The sequence below is a fragment of the Anomaloglossus baeobatrachus genome, chromosome 10 (assembly GCF_048569485.1).
Source record: "Anomaloglossus baeobatrachus isolate aAnoBae1 chromosome 10, aAnoBae1.hap1, whole genome shotgun sequence".
NCBI lineage: Eukaryota > Metazoa > Chordata > Amphibia > Anura > Aromobatidae > Anomaloglossus > Anomaloglossus baeobatrachus.
The window spans coordinates 50,078,870-50,100,483 of record NC_134362.1 but is presented as its reverse complement, the minus strand read 5'-3'; the positions used below and the strand labels follow the sequence as shown (position 1 = coordinate 50,100,483).

Sequence of the window (21,614 nt, the reverse complement as noted above, 5' to 3'; positions counted from 1 at the left end):
TACACCGGTTTCACAAGGGTACACTGGTCTCCCCCGTGGCACACTGGCCTTCTCAGGGATAGACTGGTTTCCCCCTGGGCACACTGGTCTCCCAGTCTCCTCCAGAGTACACCGGTCACCTAGGGGGCACACACCAGTCTCCCCCGGGGCACACTGGCCTCCTCTGGGGTAGACTGGTTTTCCCCTGGGCACACTGGTCTCCCAGTCTCCTCCAGGGTACACCGGTCACCTAGGGGGTACACACCAGTCTCCCCCGTGGCACACTGGCCTCCTCCGGGGTACACTGGTCTACCAGTCTCCTCTGGGGTACACCGGTTTCCCAAGGGTACACTGGTCTCCCCCGGGGCACACTGGCCTCCTCCGGGGCACACTGGTCTACCAGTCTCCTCTGGGGTACACCGGTTTCCCAAGGGTACACTGGTCTCCCCCGGGGCACACTGGCCTCCTCTGGGGTAGACTGGTTTCCCCCTGGGCACACTGGCCTCCCAGTCTCCTCCAGGGTACACCGGTCACCTAGGGGGTACACACCGGTCACCTAGGGGGTACACACCAGTCTCCCCCGGAGCACACTGGTTTCCCTTCAGTACACTGGTCTCCCTGGAGCACACTAGTTTCCACCGAGGTACACTGGTCTTCCCGGGAGCACACGGGTCTCCTCAGGTCTCTCCGACCGTGTTCCTTCAGCAGTGGCCCCTGATATACCGGTGGGGCCCCCGCGTGTCCGCGCAGTTAACCCCTTGTTGACTGCTTGTGCTCGCTGCCTCCTCCCCCGAGCCTCCTCTCCCGCCTCCCTTCCCTCCTCCTCCTTCCCTCCCTCCCTCAGTCTCTGCTCCTCTCTGGCCGCTGTCTCCTCGTCCTCTCCCCGTCCTCCCCTGCAGCCATGGCGGGGGCTCGGCCCGGGGTCCATGCCCTCCAGCTGGAGCCAGTCCGGGTGCCGGAGACCCTGCAGCGGGGCAGCAAGTTCATCAAGTGGGATGAGGTGAGCGGGCGGGGGGCACGGCGGGGCGTCAGGGGTTAATAGGGGCAGGTCCCGGGCAAGGGGCGCTGCACCCTCAGTGAAGACGTGTGGCATGCTGGCACTTGTTGTTCTCCTTGATAGAAAGTTTATCCCGTCATCTAGTGTGGCACTACAACTCCCAGCGTGCCCACAGCCGCAGGATGAGCACTGCATTCCACAGACATGCTCGGAGTTGTCCATGTGCAATGTACAGATGACAGGGCAAAAGTCACATCCCAATAAATGCAGATCGTGTAAAGGAAAACTGTATGTGATCAAGAGATTTCTGTGTAATTGCATGGGAGCGCTGTGTACAATCGCATCTGAGTGCAATCGTATTTTATATCTGCTTACAGTCGCATGGAAGGTCTGCGTACAATCGCATGAAAGATCTGCGTACAATCGCATGAAAGATCTGCATACAATCGCATGAAAGATCTGCATACAATCGCATGAAAGATCTGCATACAATCGCATGAAAGATCTGCGTACAATTGCATGGAAGCGCTGCGTACAATTGTATGGGAGATCTGAGTGCAGTTGTATTTTATATCTGCATACAATTGTATGGGAGCGCTGCATACAATTGTATGGGAGCGCTGCGTACAATCGCATGGGAGATCTACGTACAATCGTATGGGAGATCTGCGTACAATCGTATGGGAGATCTGCGTACAATCGTATGGGAACGCTGCGTACAATCGCATGGGAACGCTGCGTACAATCGCATGGGAACGCTGCGTACAACGCATGGGAATGCTGCATACAATCGCATGGGAGCGCTGCGTACAATCGCATTTCGTATCTGCTTACAATCGCATCTGAGTGCAATCGTATTTCATAGCTGTGTACAATCACATGGAAGATCTGTGTACAATCGCATGGGAGAGCTGTACAATCACATGTGAGATCTGAGTGCAATTGTATTTCACATCTTTGTACAGATGCATGGGAGCTCTGCATACAATCGTATTTCATATCTGCGTACAATCGTATTTCATATCTGCGTACAATCGCATAGTATCTGCATTGACAGTCATGAGGCAGTGACTGTACAATCTCGCTTGCAGTGTATCTTCAGTGAGGGGTGTGTGCAGTCGTTGTAACATGTTTGTAGCTTTGTATGTGTAATACACGCGTGCGCGCCGTCCCGTGTGTACAGCGTCCTATGGCTGCAGTGATGAGCACCGAGCTGTCATTATTGTGGTGTTGCCCCATCTTCCCGCTGCTGTGCAGATGCCATAGTTTTAGGTGAGGTAATATAAAGAAGTGACAGCACAAGCTGAAGGGAGGAAGGGGGGCTGCATTTAACCCTTGACATGCTAGAGAAGTCCTTGTAAGGGTCCCGTCCCTGAGTGGTGTGTGGACAAACCGCGACGTTGCCTGAGTGGTGTGACGTGCCAGTATCCAAGTGTCCTTGTGCGGTTAGCACTGCGCGGTGGCTCAGGGGTTAGCACTGCGCGGTGGCTCAGGGGTTAGCACTGCGCGGTGGCTCAGGGGTTAGCACTGTGTGCGGGGGCTCGGCGCTCAGCACTGTGTGCGGGGGCTCGGCGCTCAGCACTGTGTGCGGGGGCTCGGCGCTCAGCACTGTGTGCGGGGGCTCGGCGCTCAGCACTGTGTGCGGGGGCTCGGCGCTCAGCACTGTGTGCGGGGGCTCGGCGCTCAGCACTGTGTGCGGGGGCTCGGCGCTCAGCACTGTGTTCGGGGGCTCGGCGGTCAGCACTGTGTTCGGGGGCTCGGCGGTCAGCACTGTGTGCGGGGGCTCGGCGCTCAGCACTGTGTGCGGGGGCTCGGCGCTCAGCACTGTGTGCGGGGGCTCGGCGCTCAGCACTGTGTGCGGGGGCTCGGCGCTCAGCACTGTGTGCGGGGGCTCGGCGCTCAGCACTGCGTGCGGGGGCTCGGCGCTCAGCACTGCGTGCGGGGGCTCGGCGCTCAGCACTGCGTGCGGGGGCTCGGCGCTCAGCACTGCGTGCGGGGGCTCGGCGCTCAGCACTGCGTGCGGGGGCTCGGCGCTCAGCACTGCGTGCGGGGGCTCGGCGCTCAGCACTGTGCGCGGGGGCTCGGCGCTCAGCACTGTGCGCGGGGGCTCGGCGCTCAGCACTGTGCGCGGGGGCTCGGCGGTCAGCACTGTGCGCGGGGGCTCGGCGGTCAGCACTGTGCGCGGGGGCTCGGCGGTCAGCACTGTGCGCGGGGGCTCGGCGCTCAGCACTGTGCGCGGGGGCTCGGCGGTCAGCACTGCGCGCGGGGGCTCGGCGGTCAGCACTGCGCGCGGGGGCTCGGCGGTCAGCACTGCGCGCGGGGGCTCGGCGGTCAGCACTGCGTGCGGGGGCTCGGCGGTCAGCACTGCGTGCGGGGGCTCGGCGGTCAGCACTGCGTTCGGGGGCTCGGCGGTCAGCACTGCGTGCGGGGGCTCGGCGCTCAGCACTGCGTGCGGGGGCTCGGCGCTCAGCACTGCGTGCGGGGGCTCGGCGGTCAGCACTGCGTGCGGGGGCTCGGCGGTCAGCACTGCGTGCGGGGGCTCGGCGGTCAGCACTGTGTGCGGGGGCTCGGCGCTCAGCATAGTGTGCGGGGGCTCGGCGCTCAGCACTGTTTTTGTTGCGCTGGGGTCCTCAAGTCATGTCCCACCAAGGAAATTTCTGCAAGAAGTTTATATGTTCTTCGCTTGTTTGCGTCGGTTTCCTTTGTATTCTCTGATTTCCTCTCGCACTCCAAAGACACAGTGATAGGAACTTAGATTCTGAGCCCCAATGGGGACAGTGATGTATGCAAAGCGCTGCGGAATATGATGACGTTATAAACAAGGCATAAATAATAAAAACACATTGTGTCAGCGTGGATCAGTTCTTCCTTAGCTGATTTCGGAGCCTCCTTCACTCTTTGTGGGGAGGACACTTGGACTCAATCCTTGGGGAGTAGATAGAACAATGCCGGGAGCCCGTGCGCCTGTCCATTAGCAGCTGGCATCTTTTTGGGCTCTTTTACCACCATCTGTCTTTTTCCTGATCTCTTATGGGGGCTCCTTCTTCCCCTAGACACATGGTCCCTAAATGTATCATTGCGTATACCGAGTACCATCAAGTGCATAAAATCCGCAGCAGTTTCCAGGGTCACTTGTCACTTTATTGCATCCGCATGATGCATTTTTTTGTGTGCAGAATTCATCTTTTGTTGGTTTTTTTTTTTTTTTCTTCCCCTTGGGTCAATTTCTGTTGCAGAAAATGCATCTTTTTGGGTCAGATTTTACTCATTTATTTCAATGGGGACCCTAAATCCGCAGGTTTACTTGCTGGCCTGGCTTTGTTTTTTTATGAATAAGTGCAGAAAACACATTCGGAGACGCAATTTTCAAAATCCACAAGTTTGGACACGGGTTTAGGCTTAGAGGGTCCGGTTAAACAGAATTTAGCACTAAGGGCAAAGTTATATGTGCATCTGATACTTAGATCCAGAGATTTGTGCACATTTGATCCTTTAAATATTTACAAGTTTGAATATTCTGAAGGTTCTAGAGGAATTCTAGAACCGAGCGGCCGTCCGGGGGTCGTATCTGAGGGTTCAGGGCCTTTATAGGGCTAATACTCCGCCGTTCTCAGCCATGACCCTATTTCCATCCGATCTGAGCGCAGACCAGGAAATGCTAGCAATGTGTTACATAACGGAGGCCACTCTATGTAAGGACCGTCTATGGGCCACACGGACTAATTAGCAGCCATCTGGTTCCTGTGGCTCCTCCAGCTCCATGCTGGGAGTTGTAGTTTCAGCTGCAGATTACAGGCCGCTGCTTTGTGCCGCAGTCACATATAAACCACCTTTGTACCTTCTTTTTTGCTGACAGCTGCGTTTTTGCCCATGTGAATTACGCCCTGGGCAGGTTTCACATAGAGAGAAATCTGTAGCTACAACAGAGTTCTGCTTACAAACCACAATGCCTGTTGTTATTTTGTTGCATTTGGATGTGATTTAGCCCCAAGGTCTTCAATTAATTGAGCCCGGATTGTGTTACTTTGTTTCCAGTCTAATACAAAATGTTGTTAGAAAGTAGGACTATCCCTATGGAGACCCGCGTTGTAGTCCTGTCATTGATGAGTCCTCTGCCATCCCCACTCGATGCCGATTGTCTTAGAATTGGGCCTTATTGCTGACGTTCGCAGCATGGTATAAGCCAATAATTGTGAAACGCGTTGCTCCACCTCCGGGTACGTTCACATGGAGCATTTTGCAGTGAATTTTTATTTTTATTGGCTTAAAAAAATCCATTTCTAAAAATTTGTTTGATTTCTGCCATGTTTTTTTTTTTTTTTTTTCTTTTTTTGTGCTTCTTCATCTGGTTTTTATTATATGGGATTATTTTTATGGCGTGATTTCAGGATCAAAACATTAGCAGAAACGGCAATAAAAAACGCAAAAGAAACTGTAATAAAAACAATCACAAAATAAAACCCCTGCTCTTGAATTGTTATGGAAATGAGGCTGAAGAGCTATGTGTAGATCTGAAGCCTCCATCACTCCAGCTCTATTCTCCGCCCAGCGCTGCCTCCTCCTCTATGAATGAGGACTTACCCAAATCATACCTGTGCCAGTTCAAACAAGACTTTTATGTATTAAAAAGGTGGTTCACTACTTTTACATTGATGGGCTATCCTTAGGATGGGTCATCAATGTCTGATTGCCTGGGATCCGACACCCCACACCCCCACCGATTAGCTGTTCCCGGTGCCGTACCTTTTTGTAGCTGCTTCGCATTCTGATAGCGGTATTGGCTGGGTACTGCACATCCGCCTCCCATTGAAATCAATAGGGGGTGAATGTGCAGTACCTGGCCATGGCCACTATCAGAACACAGAGCAGCTCCGGAACTCAGCATTTCCTTCTTCCGCCACTGGCACCGAGAACAACTGATTACTTGGAATGCGGCGTGTCGGACCCCGGATGATCAGACATTGATGACCCTCAATGTAAAAGTAGTGGACAACCCCTTTAACAATCGTTCTTTGCCCCTAGAACGTCATGTTATCGGCAGCACATACACTGGATGATGTGATGCTGACGATGACACCCAACGGAGCAGAGCTTTCTATTTTTGTCCAGGTGATTGTTGGTCAACATTCTAAAACTAGAATTTCTCCAAATGTTCGTTCCCCAATTTTTAGCTCTTCAAAAGCCGGATTTAGTACATTTTTTTTCCTACTTAAAAAAAATAATAAATAAATAAAAAAAAATGACTTTTCATCCAGACATCCATTTTTCTCATCCGTACGGCATTCTTTTTTTTTTTTTTCTTCTTTTTTTCTTTTTACATCAACAACCTATTAAACAGTAAAAGGCAACATACTGTTTCCCATGTTAATACTTGCAATGAATCAGTAAACAATGTATGATATACAGTGTGTTCACCCATATCCTGTCCACCGCCATTAACTTGAGAACAGCGGCAGCTATAGGCATAGAAGTGGTGTCTAGGTATAGTAAAGTAGCCATGCGCTACGCAATGAAACCACCTATAGCGCCACCTGGTGGAAAACAACAGAGTTAGCATTTTTATCTGGAAAACGGGACGAGATAGAGAAAAAAAGTGAATTAAAAAATTGTAGGGCATCATCAATTCAATACGAATCGACACCTTGCATACAGAAATGCTATGATATGAAACCCATGACCCCCCCCCCCAAAACATTGAATGCTGGTCACGCATATGGCCTTCATTTAACTTTGATGCTCAAAGTGGCCCCCGTCAGCTGCAATGCACATCTGGCCTCTGCACAGCATACTGTATCTTGCTGCACGCTGTGCAATATGGTAGGTGACACGTTTGCACAAGCATCTGTGATATGCCGTCGTAGGTCCTGCAATGTTGGTGGAGGGGTCGCATACACCTGCTGTTTGATGTGACCTCACAGAAAGAAGTCCAATGGGGTCAGGTCAGGTGAGCGTGGAGGCCGCTCCACACAGCCACCATACCCAATGACTTGTAGGAAGGTCTCCATGAGGTATCGCTTCACGTCCGCAGACTTGTGAGTTTTACACGTTCTAATCATAGCATTTCTGTATGCAAGGTGTCGTTTCGTATTGAATTGATGATGCCCTACAACTTTGTAATTCACTTTTTTCTCTCTCGTTCCATTTTCGAGATAAAAATGCTAACTCCGTTGTTTTCCACCAGGTGGTGCTATAGGTGGATTCATTGTGTAGCGCATGGATACTTTACTATACCTAGACACCACGTCTATGCCTATAGCTGCCGCCGTTCTCAAGTTAATGGCGGTGGACAGGATATGGGTGGACACAATGTATAGATGATTGATAACTAATGTGATCCATTTTTCTGGGCACCCATTGACTTATAATGGGCGAGTTATGCTGTCATTTCTTTTTTTTTTTTTGTACGTGGACCATCGGTCTCTGTAAAAACAAGGTTCCTGTGCCCTGGTGACTTGCGTTGTTCCACGTCCCCTCCGCATCCTATCAGTTCTGCATACTGACCAAAATTGGCCCAATTATACATCAGTCTGAACAAGTCCATATAACTTCTCATTCTTTACAAAAACTTTTTCCCCCAACTCCCTTTATAAATCTTTCTTATAAACTTCCTCCATACTTCATCTTAAATGATGGGTCTAAATGATCATTTTGGGTGTGAATTGCTGGGACCGTAGGTGATCAGCTGATCGCCATGAGATCACATTTTGCAATGTATTTAATGCAAGGCATGAGAATGTGTTAGTGGATGTTTACTAATGAGTTTACAGTCTTAAGGCCAGTGTGAATATATCCTTGTGTATTAGTGCTGTATATACAGTAATTTCTTAGAATACAGCTATTATTGTAAGGGTCTTCACCTAATTGAGCATGCAAGTTGGAGGACATCGACCTCTCCGCACAGACCACCATTTATGATCTCTTTAAATGCTCCTATTGTTACAGGCATCCAGCCTTAGGCTCCTTCTTCCTCTTAAAGAGGATCTGTCAAGCAGGTGAAAAGTGGCCAGTTCTTGAGCTTATTCTATTCTTGCTGCTCTCCTGAATATTCCTTTTTTTGTTTTTCTAAAATCCGCCATACGATTCCAGAGATATGGTCCTTTTAATTCAGTGTTAATTTCTGAGGGGGCGTGTCTAACATGATTCCATGGGGCGTGGTTTCTATTATTACTTGTAAGCCACACCCCTTAGTAAAGATCATAAAAATATACACTGAATAAAAAGTTCCATATCTCCGCAGCCGTATGGCAGATTAAAAAAATACAAAAACCGACATACTCAGGGGAGAAACAGAAATCGAATAAGCGCAAAAACTGGGCACCTTTTATCTGGTGACAGGTCCCCTTTAACAAACCTGTGCAGAAAGAAACCATCCCCAAAGCTGTGTCTTGATTTCTTGACTAAGCTCCATCAGTAAAACAAAATTGGAAAGATTTAAGATGTGATTGAAAGCCTCCATACAGATTTGATAAGTGAACCCCCAAAGCACCGACATTAGGTGGGAGCTCCCAATTATCTAACGTTTGGGGATGAAGAATTGAGCAAGTTCAATTTGGAACCTTCAATTCTTTTTCTTTAAGGAAACATAAGCCACCGCCAGAGGTGCCTGGCAGAGGATTACTCCTTTATTACCATTGAAGACACATGAACGCTCAGCCAAATTGAGCATGCATGTGCTCTATGGGAGTGGTTTGGTAACAAGACCATCTTTACACCTAAACAGTTCAGGGACACAGACCGGCAACCACAATGAATTGTTTAGTTGTAAAGGTGCTGTTGCTACCGAACCACCCCCAAAGAACCCATGCATGCTCAATTTGGCTGAGCGTTCGTGTGTCCTATAACCCCTGTCCTAAGTTATTTCTAGGTCCATTGTTCCCTTTAAAAGGATTGACAGCTTATTTATACTGTCCAAATATCGGGAACCGAGGGCATCCATAATCAGCCTGTGTGAGTCTAATCTTGAGCTTCCAGCTGTCAGTCCTCCTTCTCCTCAGTGTGTGTGGCTGCAGCAGAAGCCTCCCCCCAAATCCTCAGTCTGCAGTAGGACAGCAATCACACATCAGTGTGCCACAGTCCAAGCATAAACTGTCCAGGGGTCTCCTGACCCAATCTTGACAGCCTCTCTTATAAGCGCCATCTGAATTTTATTAAAGGGGTTGTCTCATCTTCAAATGGGTAAAATTGCAAAGTGCTTGTAATAATCTTATTAAAAATCCTTTCGGATCTTGAGAATGGCGCTATCTTTTAAATTTTGGCTGCCGACCACCTCTGCAGTCTATCAGTGGTAGCCGATCTCTTAGATAATGAATGCAGCACTTACATGCTCTTTGCAATAGTGCTTGTAAGCGCTGCTCTGAAGCTGGATCCGGCCATATCCAGTGTCCCTGGAGGAAGGGGAGCTCTTCTGAAAACAAAATTTGAGACAGTGATCTTCTGTGAATCTGATCTCCAGAAAATATCAGATCTGATATTGATCTCGTATCTGTAGATACAGGCCATCCTTTCCGTCTGACACTAGTTTATCTCCTGGTTTCAGGGCTGCTGAACGTTTAGATTAGCCCTGGACTTTCTCGTGTTGGCACGTGCGCAATCACCATTGATATGTGCAGTATATAGCACATTATTCTTGCAGTTAGAGCAGTCTTATATTATATTATTATAGGATCGGCACAATGCAATGAGTGGATGAGAATGTGCAATGATTCTCGTCCAACCGGAATGATACTGGCTAATATAAAGAATAGACATAACTGGACCCTGTGCTACATAGCATTTTCTTCAGTATCTGCCATGTCACACAATGGTACGGGTCTGCGGACAGTATGAAAGCATCATTTTCGCACAATTTTAGTGGAAACTCTCATTTTTCATTTCTTGATGGACAGTTACCAATGAAAGAATACTTGATTTTGGGAAAGATGCTACAAGAAAGCTTCAGGGAAATGGCAGGAGAAAGGTGCAACAGTCTTTAGAGTAGTAGATACACTGACAAGCAAAAGGGTAACAATGTTCTGAACTTTGACTTTCAGGCTCCATATCTGACTGACCCTGAACTAGGCCCTAGGTAATAAATGGGCGGGATGAGCGCTAGTGAACCCCACTTAGTCCTAAGGAACAAATAGGGGAAACAAACCACTTCTCTCCAAGATGACTTAGGGAGAGGAACCGCAACATATAAGAACGCTTCTCCAAATGATTACAAGCTGCCTGCTTTCAGTCAGGACCTTATAGAAACAATTTTATCACTAGCAACTTACTAAGGGGAAATGCAGGTATATAAAGACAAAGAGGATGAGGGATGATGATTAGCAGCTGAAAGGAAAAGATCTCTGCAGGGTCCTAAAGGGGAAAGAGTAAACTTAACAGAGAAGACACATAAAACTCTATTCACACCACAGAGGAAAGGATGGAATATCAAGGAGCAGTTTGTGCACCAAACGCAGCGACCTTCTGCAACCGGACACCACAGGGCTGTCTGTCAACCGTGATACACCCGTGACAAGATGCGTATACATTGATGAGCAAAAGGGTAACAATGTTCTGAACGTTTGACTTCCAGGCTCCATATCTCACCATCCACTACAGCTCTGAGTGTGAGACAAACTTCATTTTATAGACAATCATCTTGGCTATCTTACATAACTTGACTTGCAACTATTTAGCATATGATTAGTCATGCAGATTCCTGTCATGTCACTGCATTGTTACTGTTTTGCTTCTATCTAAATTTTAATTTTTTTATTATTTTGTTGGTATTTTGTAAATCCATCTCTGGCTTTCATCACTGCCTGAATCCTTCTGGGCTCTTGATTTAGATTCAAGCATATCTCAACCAAAATCTGATTCCAGAGGTCTTCTACATGTTCCCAGTCTTGGTGTATACTGGTCGGCTCACTTGGGTATGTATACAGCTTCTTCTTCACCTCTACCCACAAGTGTTGGGTTGTGTTGAGGTCTGGGGACTGTGGGGGACAATCCAGCTCCCCTACTTCATTGACAGTGAACCATTTCTTCTCCAATCTCACTATATGCTTTGGGTCGTTGTCCTGCTGGAACATTATATCGTCCTTTTCATACCCATAGTACTCGAATGTATAAAGTAACTCATATTGTAGGATAGTCACATATAGCTCAGCATTGAGACCACCATCCATCCTGCTCAGGTATCCAACACCTTTAGCTGTGAAACATCCACATATCATCAGGCTTCCTCCACCGAACTTGACCGTTCCTTCAGTTTCTCGATCTGTTAGCCTCTTTTTCCTTTGTTTCTTCCAGACCTATTTGCCCGCATCAGAGCCGTCTATTGACTTTCATCTCATTTCACCAAATTACTGATTTTCCAATCTTCTTCTGTCCACGTTTTGCACTTTGTAAACTCGAGCTGACGCTTCTTATGATGTATTGAAGTTCTTCACCTTTTTTCGGGCCACCATTACAGATTTGTGCCTTTCATGGTGCTTGCATGGATGTCTGATCTCACTGTTATGAAGGATATGAAGCCTCCTCTGCCGCGTTTGTCGCTCCAGAACTGATAGACCTTGTGATGAGCCGATTTGTTGACTCCGATATTTTGACTGGATGTCCACCTCTTGACTTGTGAATGGATGGACGGACTTTATTTTCTATTCTTCCAATAGTCATGGCCTCACACGATGCAGTTTGGTAATTTTCTTGGCCGTGAGACCACTATCGATGAGCCGGATGATGCTGTTTTTCTTTTCTTGGGAAACCTTCTTTATGGCACCTCGATTCGAACAAGTGACCTTTCACTTGGGATTTAACCTAATAACACACTGAGCTATTAGGGAATGTGAGAACAGGTTGTAATTTGTAGTATACAGGAAGAACAAGATTTTCCAACCAACAGGAGCTAAACAGTAACAATGCAGCGATGTGACAAGACTCCGCATAACTAATCAGACGCTAAATAGCTGCAAGTCAAATTTATGTATGAGAGAGCCAAGATGATGGTCTTTATGGAATCCACATTAAGCTTTATACTAAAGTCAAAAGGCTGCAAAAAATGTAAATAAATAATAAACGTTTTCAACAACTCCTGAAAACCATGTTGAGAATGCATCAAAACTGAAAACCTCATAAAAAAACCTCATGGATGTGTTTAGGCTGTTTTTTTTTAATTTCTGCTTCGATTTGAGTAATTTGTCAAATTTTTTGAATTTTTTTTCATGGTTCCAGATTGGACATGTTTCTCCTACACCACACTGTGTGCACAATCATTAGGCAAATGAGTATTTTGCTCACATGATACTTTTTATACATGTTGTCCTACTCCAAGCTGTATAGGCTGAGAGCCAACTACCAATGAAGTAACTCAGGTGATGTGCATCTCTGTAATGAGGGGGGGTGCGGTGTAATGACATCAACACCCTATATAAGGGGTGCTTAATTATTAGGCAACTTCCTTTCCTTTGGCAAAATGGGTCAGAAGAGAGATGTGACGGGCTCTGAAAAGTCCAAAATTGTGAGATGTCTTTCAGAGGGATGCAGCAGTCTTGAAATTGCCAAACTTTTGAAGCGTGATCACCGAACAATCAAGCGTTTCATGGCAAATAGTCAACAGGGCCGCAAGAAGCGTGCTGGGCAAAAAAGGCGCAAAATAACTGCCCATGAATTGAGGAAAATCAAGCGTGAAGCTGCCAAGGTGCCATTTGCCACCAGTTTGGCCATATTTCAGAGCAGCAACGTTACTGGAGTATCAAAAAGCACAAGGTGTGCCATACTCAGGGACATGGCCAAGGTGAGGAAGGCTGAAAAACCACCACCTCTGACCAAGAAACATAAGATAAAACGTCAAGACTGGGCCAAGAAATATCTGAAGACTGATTTTTCACAGGTTTTATGGACTGATGAGATGAGAGTGACTCTTCATGGGCCAGAGGCTGGATCAGTAAAGGGCAGAGAGCTCCACTCCGACTCAGACGCCAGCAAGGTGGAGGTGGGGTACTGATATGGGCTGGTATCATCAAATATCAACTTGTGGGACCTTTTCGGGTTGAGGATGGAGTGAAGCTCAACTCCCAGACCTACTGCCAGTTTCTGGAAGACAACCTCTTCAGGCAGTGGTACAGGAAGAAGTCAGTATCGTTCAAGAAAAACATGATATTGATGCAGGACAATGCTCCATTACATGCATCCAACTACTCCACAGCGTGGCAGGCCAGTAAAGGTCTAAAACATGAGAAAATAATGACATGGCCCCCTTGTTCACCTGATCTGAACCCCATAGAGAACCTGTGGTCCCTCATAAAATGTGAGATCTACAGGGAGGGTAAACAGTCCACCTCTCGGAGCAGTGTCTGGAGGCTGTGGTGGCTGCTGCATGCAATGTTGCTCGTAAACAGATCAAGCAATGACACAATCTATGGATGGTCGGCTGCTGAGTGTCATCAGAAAGAAAGGGGGCTATAATGGTCACTAGTTTTTTGGGTTGTTTTTTTTTTGCATGTCAGAAATGTTTGTTTATTTCTAAATTTTGTGCAGTGATATTGGTTTACCTGGTGAAAATAAACAAGTGAGATGGGAATATATTTACCGTAGTTTTTATTAAACTGCCTAATAATTCTGCACAGTAAGTTACCTGCACAAACAGATCTCCTCCTAAGATAGCCAAATCTAAAAAACCCAACAACTTCCAAAAATATTAAGCTTTGAGATTTATGAGTCTTTTGGGGTGATTGAGAACATAGTTTTTGATCAATAATAAAAAAAAAAAATCCTCTAAAATGCAACTTGCCTAATAATTCTGTACACGGTGTATACTTTGGAAAAAAAAATGAATGTAAAAAATTTGAAATGAATAAGAGACTTATGAAAAATGTATTTAAATCGCTTTTTCTTTTGGAGCACAATCCGGTCCAAAAAAAAAAAAATATATAATGTTATATCAGTGTGATTATGTCCGTAGATGTTCATTTGCTTCTGATTTTCAAGAGATTTTTCTAGTGGCAAATCTTCAAGAAGATAGAGTAGCAGAAATGTACCGTATTTTTCGGACTATAAGAAGCACCAAGGTTTTTGAGGCTAAAGATAGGAAAAAAGTTGAAGCAAAAAATGTGGTCATGACAGACTGTTAAGGGGGAGATCTGCTGCTGACACTGTTATGGGGGTAATGTCCCCAAATTCTGTAGTAATGTCCCTTATCCTGGGCCCCTTCCAGGTATATATGTCACCCAACCTGGTTTATCTGATCCCCCATCATGGGCCCATCCTACCTAATATATGTCCCCCATCTTGGTATATATGTCCCCCATCTTGGTATATATGTCCCCCCCATCATGGTATATATGTCCCCCCCATCATGGTATATATGTCCCCCCCATCATGGTATGTATGTCCCCCCCATCATGGTATGTATGTCCCCCCCATCATGGTATATATGTCCCCCCATCATGGTATATATGTCCCCCCCCCATCATGGTATATATGTCCCCCCATCATGGTATATATGCCCCCCCATCATGGTATGTATGTCCCCCCCATCATGGTATGTATGGCCCCCCCATCATGGTATATATGTCCCCCCCATCATGGTATATATGGCCCCCCCATCATGGTATATATGCCCCCCCATCATGGTATATATGGTCCCCCTCCATCATGGTATATATGTCCCCCCCCATCATGGCATATATGTCCCCCCCCCATCATGGTATATATGTCCCCCCCATCTTGGTATATATGTCCCCCATCCTGGTATATATGTCCCGTATTTTGGTATATCTGCCTCCTGTTATGCTGCACGCATACAAAAAATAAACGACTATACTAACCATCCCTACATGGTATCCAATTTTTATGCCGGCAACTGATTTTGGCATGTAAGATTTTGGCATGACCTCACTGCCGCTTGGTCCCAGTTACATGCCGATGTTAGCTTCTGGCTAATCCAAAATGAATATTCACTGCTCCCCACGCCTGGGATTATGGGCATGGGGGTAGTGAATATTCATTTTCTTTAATAGCAGGCACACAATTGCCCAGCCGCTGCAGGAAGCCATCTGTTGGTGCGATCATTGTGCAGCTATTTAAAAAAATTAATATTCCCTGCTCCCCTCTCTCTTTTTGCACTGAAGCCAACGCCAAGAGGTGAGCAGGATTATAGGCGTGGGGAGCAGGGAATATTTATTTTCTTTAATAGCTGGCACAATGATTGCCCCAACTGCCGGTTCCCTGCAGCAGCTGTTTAAGAAAATGAATGTTCTCTACTTCCTCCCCCGCCTATTTGCACTGAAGCCAACGCCGAGATGGAGCAGGACTATGGGCATGGGGAGCAGGGAATATTAATTTTCTTTAACAGCACAGGGAGCTTGCGGTTGGGGCGATCATTGTGCCATGTATTAAATAAAATGAATATTCACTACTCCCGATGCACATAATCCCGCCCTCCTCTTGTCGCTGGCTTTAGTACAAAGAGGTAAGCGGGATTAAGGGCGTGGGCAGAAGGGAATATTCATTTTCTTTAATAGCAGGCACACAATTACTCAGCTGCTGCAGGAAACCGCCAGTTGAGGCGATCACTGTGCCTGCTATTAATGAGAATTAATATTCCCTGCTCCCCACGCCCATAATCCTACCCAACTCTCGGCTCTGACTTCAGTACAAAGAGGTGTATGGGATTATGGGCGTGGGGAGCAGGGAATATTCATTCTCTTTAATAGCTGGCCCAAGTGATCATCCCAGTGCTGGCTCCTACCTCTTGTGACCCTGCTTCCGCCTCCAGTAACTCGCTTCACCGCTGCCGCCCCAATACAGCAAGCAAGACACATTCAAGCTATAGGATATGTCCCCCACCTTCCTCTCAAATTTTGGGGAAAAAAGTTTTATATTCCCAAAAATCCGTTATATGAGATTTTCCAAATATCTTCTACATGTAATTATTTTCAGTAACAAAGTTGACTTTGTGGATTTACAAATTCTTGCAGAATTCATTCCGGGCTTCATTGTTGTAATACATAGAAGCAAAACCCGCATGTATCTTGTGTCTTTTGCTTCAAATTTGCAGCAATTTTGCCACAAAATCCATTTCAGATTTTCTGCAAACAAATTCGTTATCTGGTCAGGGACAATAAAAGTGAACTGCTGAATTGTTCAGTTTTCCCACCTAAAGTGGAACCTGTATGTAATTCCGAATGGAGCAGATTTACAGCAGGGGAAGGATATTTCACTTTACAGATCCATCCAAAAAAATCTGTTCGTACAGTATGTCCCCTGCTGTATACAGTCATGTATGTTACTCACAGATCCCGGTGTGCATGTGTAGGCAGACCCTTGTATCCAGACGTGTGGAAGCTTGAAGCGTCCTAAAACAAATCCAGTCATGTTATAGCTATGGCGTTTTGTTCTCTATGTCGCTGTTTTGATGTATATAAAAGCTTATACACTATCACCCTTACTAATTGCTATATATAGTGGATGAAATAAGTATTGAAAGTGTCACCCATTTTCTAAAATATATATTTCTAAAGGTACTATTGACATGAATTTCTCACCAGATGTCGGTAACAACCCATCCAATCCACACAGAACAAGAAGTCAAACTATAGATGTCCATAAATTTAGTGATGTGTAGTAATGAGAAATGACACAGGGAAAAAGGATTGATCACATGCAGAAGGAGAGATGCAAAAGGCCATTGAAAGTCATGGCACCATCTGAAATCTATCAGACATTAGAAAGCAATCCTGCCTCTTAGTGAAAAGTAAGATCAGCTGGTTCAACGGATTACACAAGAAACATCCCATAATGGGTAAAACCAGTGAGCTGTCTCAAGGCCTTTACAACGTTATACTTGCAAAACCTACTGATGGCCTATAAAAAGGTGTATCACTACACAAGAAACATCCCATAATGGGTAAAACCAGTGAGCTGTCTCAAGGCCTTTACAACGTTATACTTGCAAAATGTACTGATGGCCTATAAAAAGGTGTATCACTACACAAGAAACATCCGATAATGGGTAAAACCAGTGAGCTGTCTCAAGGCCTTCACAACGTTATAGTTGCAAAACCTACTGATGGCCTATCAAAAAAAGTTAGTTTTTTTTTTTTTTTGCTTTTTTTACCTGTGTAGATTGGATGGGTTGTTACAGACATCTAGTAAATTCATGTCAATAGCACCTTTAGAAATATTTTTACTTGGAAAATTGTTGACGTGTTCATTACTTATTTCACCTGCTGTATATTCAGAATACTGTGCAAAAGCTCTGTGCAGGTGTGAAAAAAATGCTGCAAAGTAGGATTTCTGTCAAAAATAGAAGTGTTGATAGTTTATTTATATCAGTTAGCAAAATGCAAAGGGAATGAATAAAGAAATCTAAATCACAACAGTTTTTGGAGACGGTCATTTGCCTTCAAAACAGCATCATTTCTTCTAGGTACACTTGTCACTTGCACAGTTTTTGAAATACTCAGAAAGAAGGTTGTTCCAAACATCTTGGAGAACTAACCACAGATCTTCTGTATACGAGACATGTGCAAATCCTTCTGCCTCTTCATGTAATTCCAGACAGGTTGATGAGATCAGTGCTCTGTGGGGGTCCAGATCGGTGCTCTGGGGGGGTCCAGATCGGTGCTCTGGGGGGGGGGCTTTGATCGGGTGCTCTGTGGGAGCTGGATCAGGGCTCTGTGGGGGCCGGATCAGGGCTCTGTGGGGGCCGGATCATCACCTCCAGATCTAATTGTTTTTCTGTAGTCTGAAGATGGTTCTTGATGACATTGGCTGTATGTTGTTCTGCTGTGGAACGCCTCTACCAGACGCCTCTCTGATAATATTACATGATGGATAAGTATCTGTCCGTATTTCTTAGCATTGACGACACCATTAATTCTGCCCAAGTCTAGAACTCCACATGCTGTAATGCAGCACCAATCCGTGTCGCAGACCCCCATTTTTGTGCCGCTCTCCAGCCCTTTGAGAACAAACTTCCTTCTGTTACAGCTGGATATTTTACATTGTGACTCCTCAGTCCCGAGCTCTTGCTGCCATTTTTCTTCTCCCTAGTTCTAACGTTTTCCTAAATAGTTGAGTCGCTTTAGTCTTGTTCCTATGTCAAAGTTATGGCTTGTTGGCGGCAATTCTTCCATGAAGACCATTTCTGGACAGATGTCTACGAACAGTAGGTGGTGTAGCTGGGTTCACCAGTTGCTGCCAGTTCTGAGCTGATGGCACTGCTGGACATCTACCGATTTTAGAAGGGACATAGCAATGATGTGTCTTTAATCTGCTGCACTAAGTTTCCTTGGCCGAATACTGCATGTATGATCCCCCAACAAAAAGCTCATTTTGTGATGATTTTTTGAAAGACCTTGAAAAGCACATCTTAAAACCCCAGTCTACTTTTAAAGGGAACCTGTCAGCAGGATTTAGCTGTATGATGTAAAGCCATTGCCATAATGGCACTGTGATGCTGATTAAATCGATACATGCACTGAAGGAATTAGATCTGTGGTTGTTAATAATCGTCCTCCAAAGTTTTCATCTAATGATGTCTTCTGTGCATCGCAGCGCAACTTGGGAGTAGGGTCTTTTTCTGCTTCTCCTTATGCGTCTGCCTCTTCTTTTTCTTCTAAGACTGATTCATTATCGTGCCTCCTTTTTGAAATTCTGCACCATCATAATTGCTATAGGCTGTGCATGCGTAGTGTGATTCTGCGGCTAGATTGCAGGTCTTCAATAAAATGGAGCCGGAGGTAGCGCATGCGCATTCTGATTCTGCGGCTGGTCTGCAGTTCTCCAATAAAATGGAGTCGGAGGTAGGGCATGCACATTCTGATTCTACAGCTGGTCTGCAGATCTTCAATAAAATGGAGCCGGAGGTAGCGCATGCACATTCTGATTCTACGGCTGGTCTTCAGATCTTCAATAAAATGGAGCCGGAGGTAGCGCATGCACATTCTGATTCTACGGCTGGTCTTCAGATCTTCAATAAAATGGAGCCGGAGGTAGTGCATGCTCATTCTGATTCTGCAGCCGGTCTACAGGTCTTCAATAAAATGGAGCCGGGGGTAGCGCATGCGCATTCTAATTCTCCGGCTGGTCTGCAGATCTCCAATAAAATGGAGGCGGCACATGCGTGGTGTGATTCTGTGTTCAGTTTGCAGGTCTTCAATAAAATGGAGCTGGAGGCGGCGCATGCACAGACCAAAATTTCAAATCAATGGTTCTTCATTAAGCCAAAATCTCGATCAGTGCATATGCCGCCCTGATGCCAATTTCTTTAAGACAGTCTGCAGAATCGCACTGCATAGTGTTTTCACCTGTAAACCGCCCGCATGCGCCATCCACCACAATGATGGCAGCAGCGGCGTGAGATTTCAAAGAGGAGGCAGGTCACTGACTAATCTGTGGCCTATAGAAGAAACAGAGGAATCAGGCGGAGGGGTGGAGAAGACGAAGACAACTCTACCACCCAAGTCCCAGCCCAATGAACAGAAGACGTCATCAGATGAAAACTTTCCAGGATAATTATTCCAGAACCACTGATCGGATTCCCTTAATGCAGGTATCCATTTAATCAGCATCACAGCGCCAGTATGGTCCTGGCATTTACTTTATAGTGCTAAATTCTGCTGGGTGGTTCTCTTTATAGCTTTGCGTGGGACAGACTTTGCTGATGCAGTATAACTACCTTGTGTCTTGTTGGTGTACTCAGTGTTATCATGGTGGATGACCTGTGACATGAAAATGTCTTCCACAACCTTACCTTTTATAGCCAACTTTGGCTGTTCCTTACCCAATATTAAGCCTCCAACACAGCTGTTTCTGTTTCAGTTAATGACTGTAGAGTCATTATATGGGAATAATGATCATTATCACCACTTTGGTATAGTCGGTTACTCATATAATTGACTACAATTTTTCAAACTTAAAGATAACATATTTAAATGTTCTGGTGAAGAATCAACAACAAGTGGGGCACAATTGTGAAGTTGAACAAAATGTATTGCTTATTTTAAACTTTTTTTAAAAAATAAACTGAAAATTGGGGCGTGCAATATTATTCATCCCCTTTAGGTTAATACTTTGTAGCGCCCCCTTTTGCTGCGATTACAGCTGCAGTCGCTTGGGGTATGTCTCTATCAGTTTTGCACATCGAGAGACTGAAATTCTCGCCCATTCTTCCTTTGTAAACAGCTGGAGCTGAGTGAGGTTGGATGGAGAGCGTTTGTGAGCAGCAGTTTTCAGCTCTTTCCACAGATTCTCGATTGGATTCAGGTCTGGACTGTGACTTGGCCATTCTAATACCTGGATACGTTTATTTGTGAACCATTCCATTGTAGATTTTGCTTTTATGTTTTGGATCATTGTCTTGTTGGAAGACAAATCTCTGTCCCAGTCTCAGGTCTTTTGCAGACTCCAACAGGTTTTCTTCAAGAATGGTCCTGTATTTGTCTCCATCCATCTTCCCATCAATTTTAATCATCTTCCCTGTCCCTGCTGAAGAAAAGCAGGCCCAAACCATGATGCTGCCACCACCATGTTTGACAGTGGGGATGGTGTGTTCAGGGTGATGAGCTGTGTTGCTTTTACACCAAACATATAGTTTGTCATTGTGCCCAAATAGTTTGATTTTGGTTTCATCAGACCAGAGCACCTTCTTCCACATGTTTGGTGTCTCCCAGCTGGCTTGTGGCAAACTTTAAATGACACTTTTTATGGATATCTTTGAGAAATGGCTTTCTCCTTGCCATTCTTCCATAAAGGCCAGATTTGTGCAGTGCACGACTGATTGTTGTCCTATGGACAGACTCTCCCACCTCAGCTGTAGATCTCTGCAGTTCATCCAGAGGGATCATGGGCCTCTTGGCTGCATCCCTTATCAGTCTTCTCCTTGTTTGAGATGAAGGTTTGGATGGACGGCCGGGTCTTGGTAGATTTGCAGTGGTATGATACTCCTTCCATTTCAATATGATCGCTTGCACAGTGCTACTTGGGATGTTTAAATCTTTTTGTAACCAAATCCAGCTTTAAACGTCTCCACAACAGTATCACGGACCTGCCTGTTGTGTTCCTTGGTCTTCATGATGCTCTCTGTGATTTACACAGAACACTGAGACTATCACAGAGCAGGTGCATCTATACGGAGACTTGATTACACACAGGGGATTATATTTATCATCATCAGTCATTTAGGACAACATTGGATCATTCAGAGATCCTCAATGAACCTCTGGAGTGAGTTTGCTGCACTGAAAGTAAAGGGGATGAATAATATTGCACGCCCCAATTCTCAGTTATTTCTTTTTTACAAAAGTTTAAAATAAGCAATAAATATCATTCATCTTCACAATTGTGTCCCACTTGTTGTTGATTCTTCACCAGAACATTAACATTTTTATCTTTGTTTGAAGCCTGAAATGTGGGGAAGGGTTGAAAAATTCAAGGGGGACGAATACTTTCGCAAGACACTGTATGTTGTTTTGAAGGCAAAGGACGATGATCAAACCAAATGTGAATTTGATTTTGATGTGTCTTATATTTATTTACTTTACATTTTTTAAAAAGAAACACTTTTACTTTTGAAAGCATTCTTTGCAGTATTATGCACAGTGCTGCAGGTGTATATCGTTGTATGTGTATTTGTATAATGGTTCCAACGTTGGCTTCTTTTCACATT

General features: G+C 45.6%; 1 protein-coding gene across 1 annotated transcript in view; it reads left to right on the top strand.

The window, feature by feature from the left end:
- The first annotated feature begins 820 nt into the window (after nt 1-820).
- PLCB3 (phospholipase C beta 3) overlaps nt 821-21,614 on the top strand; it is a 184,782-nt gene continuing 163,988 nt past the window's right edge. The window contains exon 1 of the mRNA XM_075326633.1: nt 821-979. Coding sequence (XP_075182748.1) covers nt 881-979 — 99 coding nt within the window. The 5' untranslated portion in view covers nt 821-880. The remainder of the gene's footprint in view (nt 980-21,614) is intronic.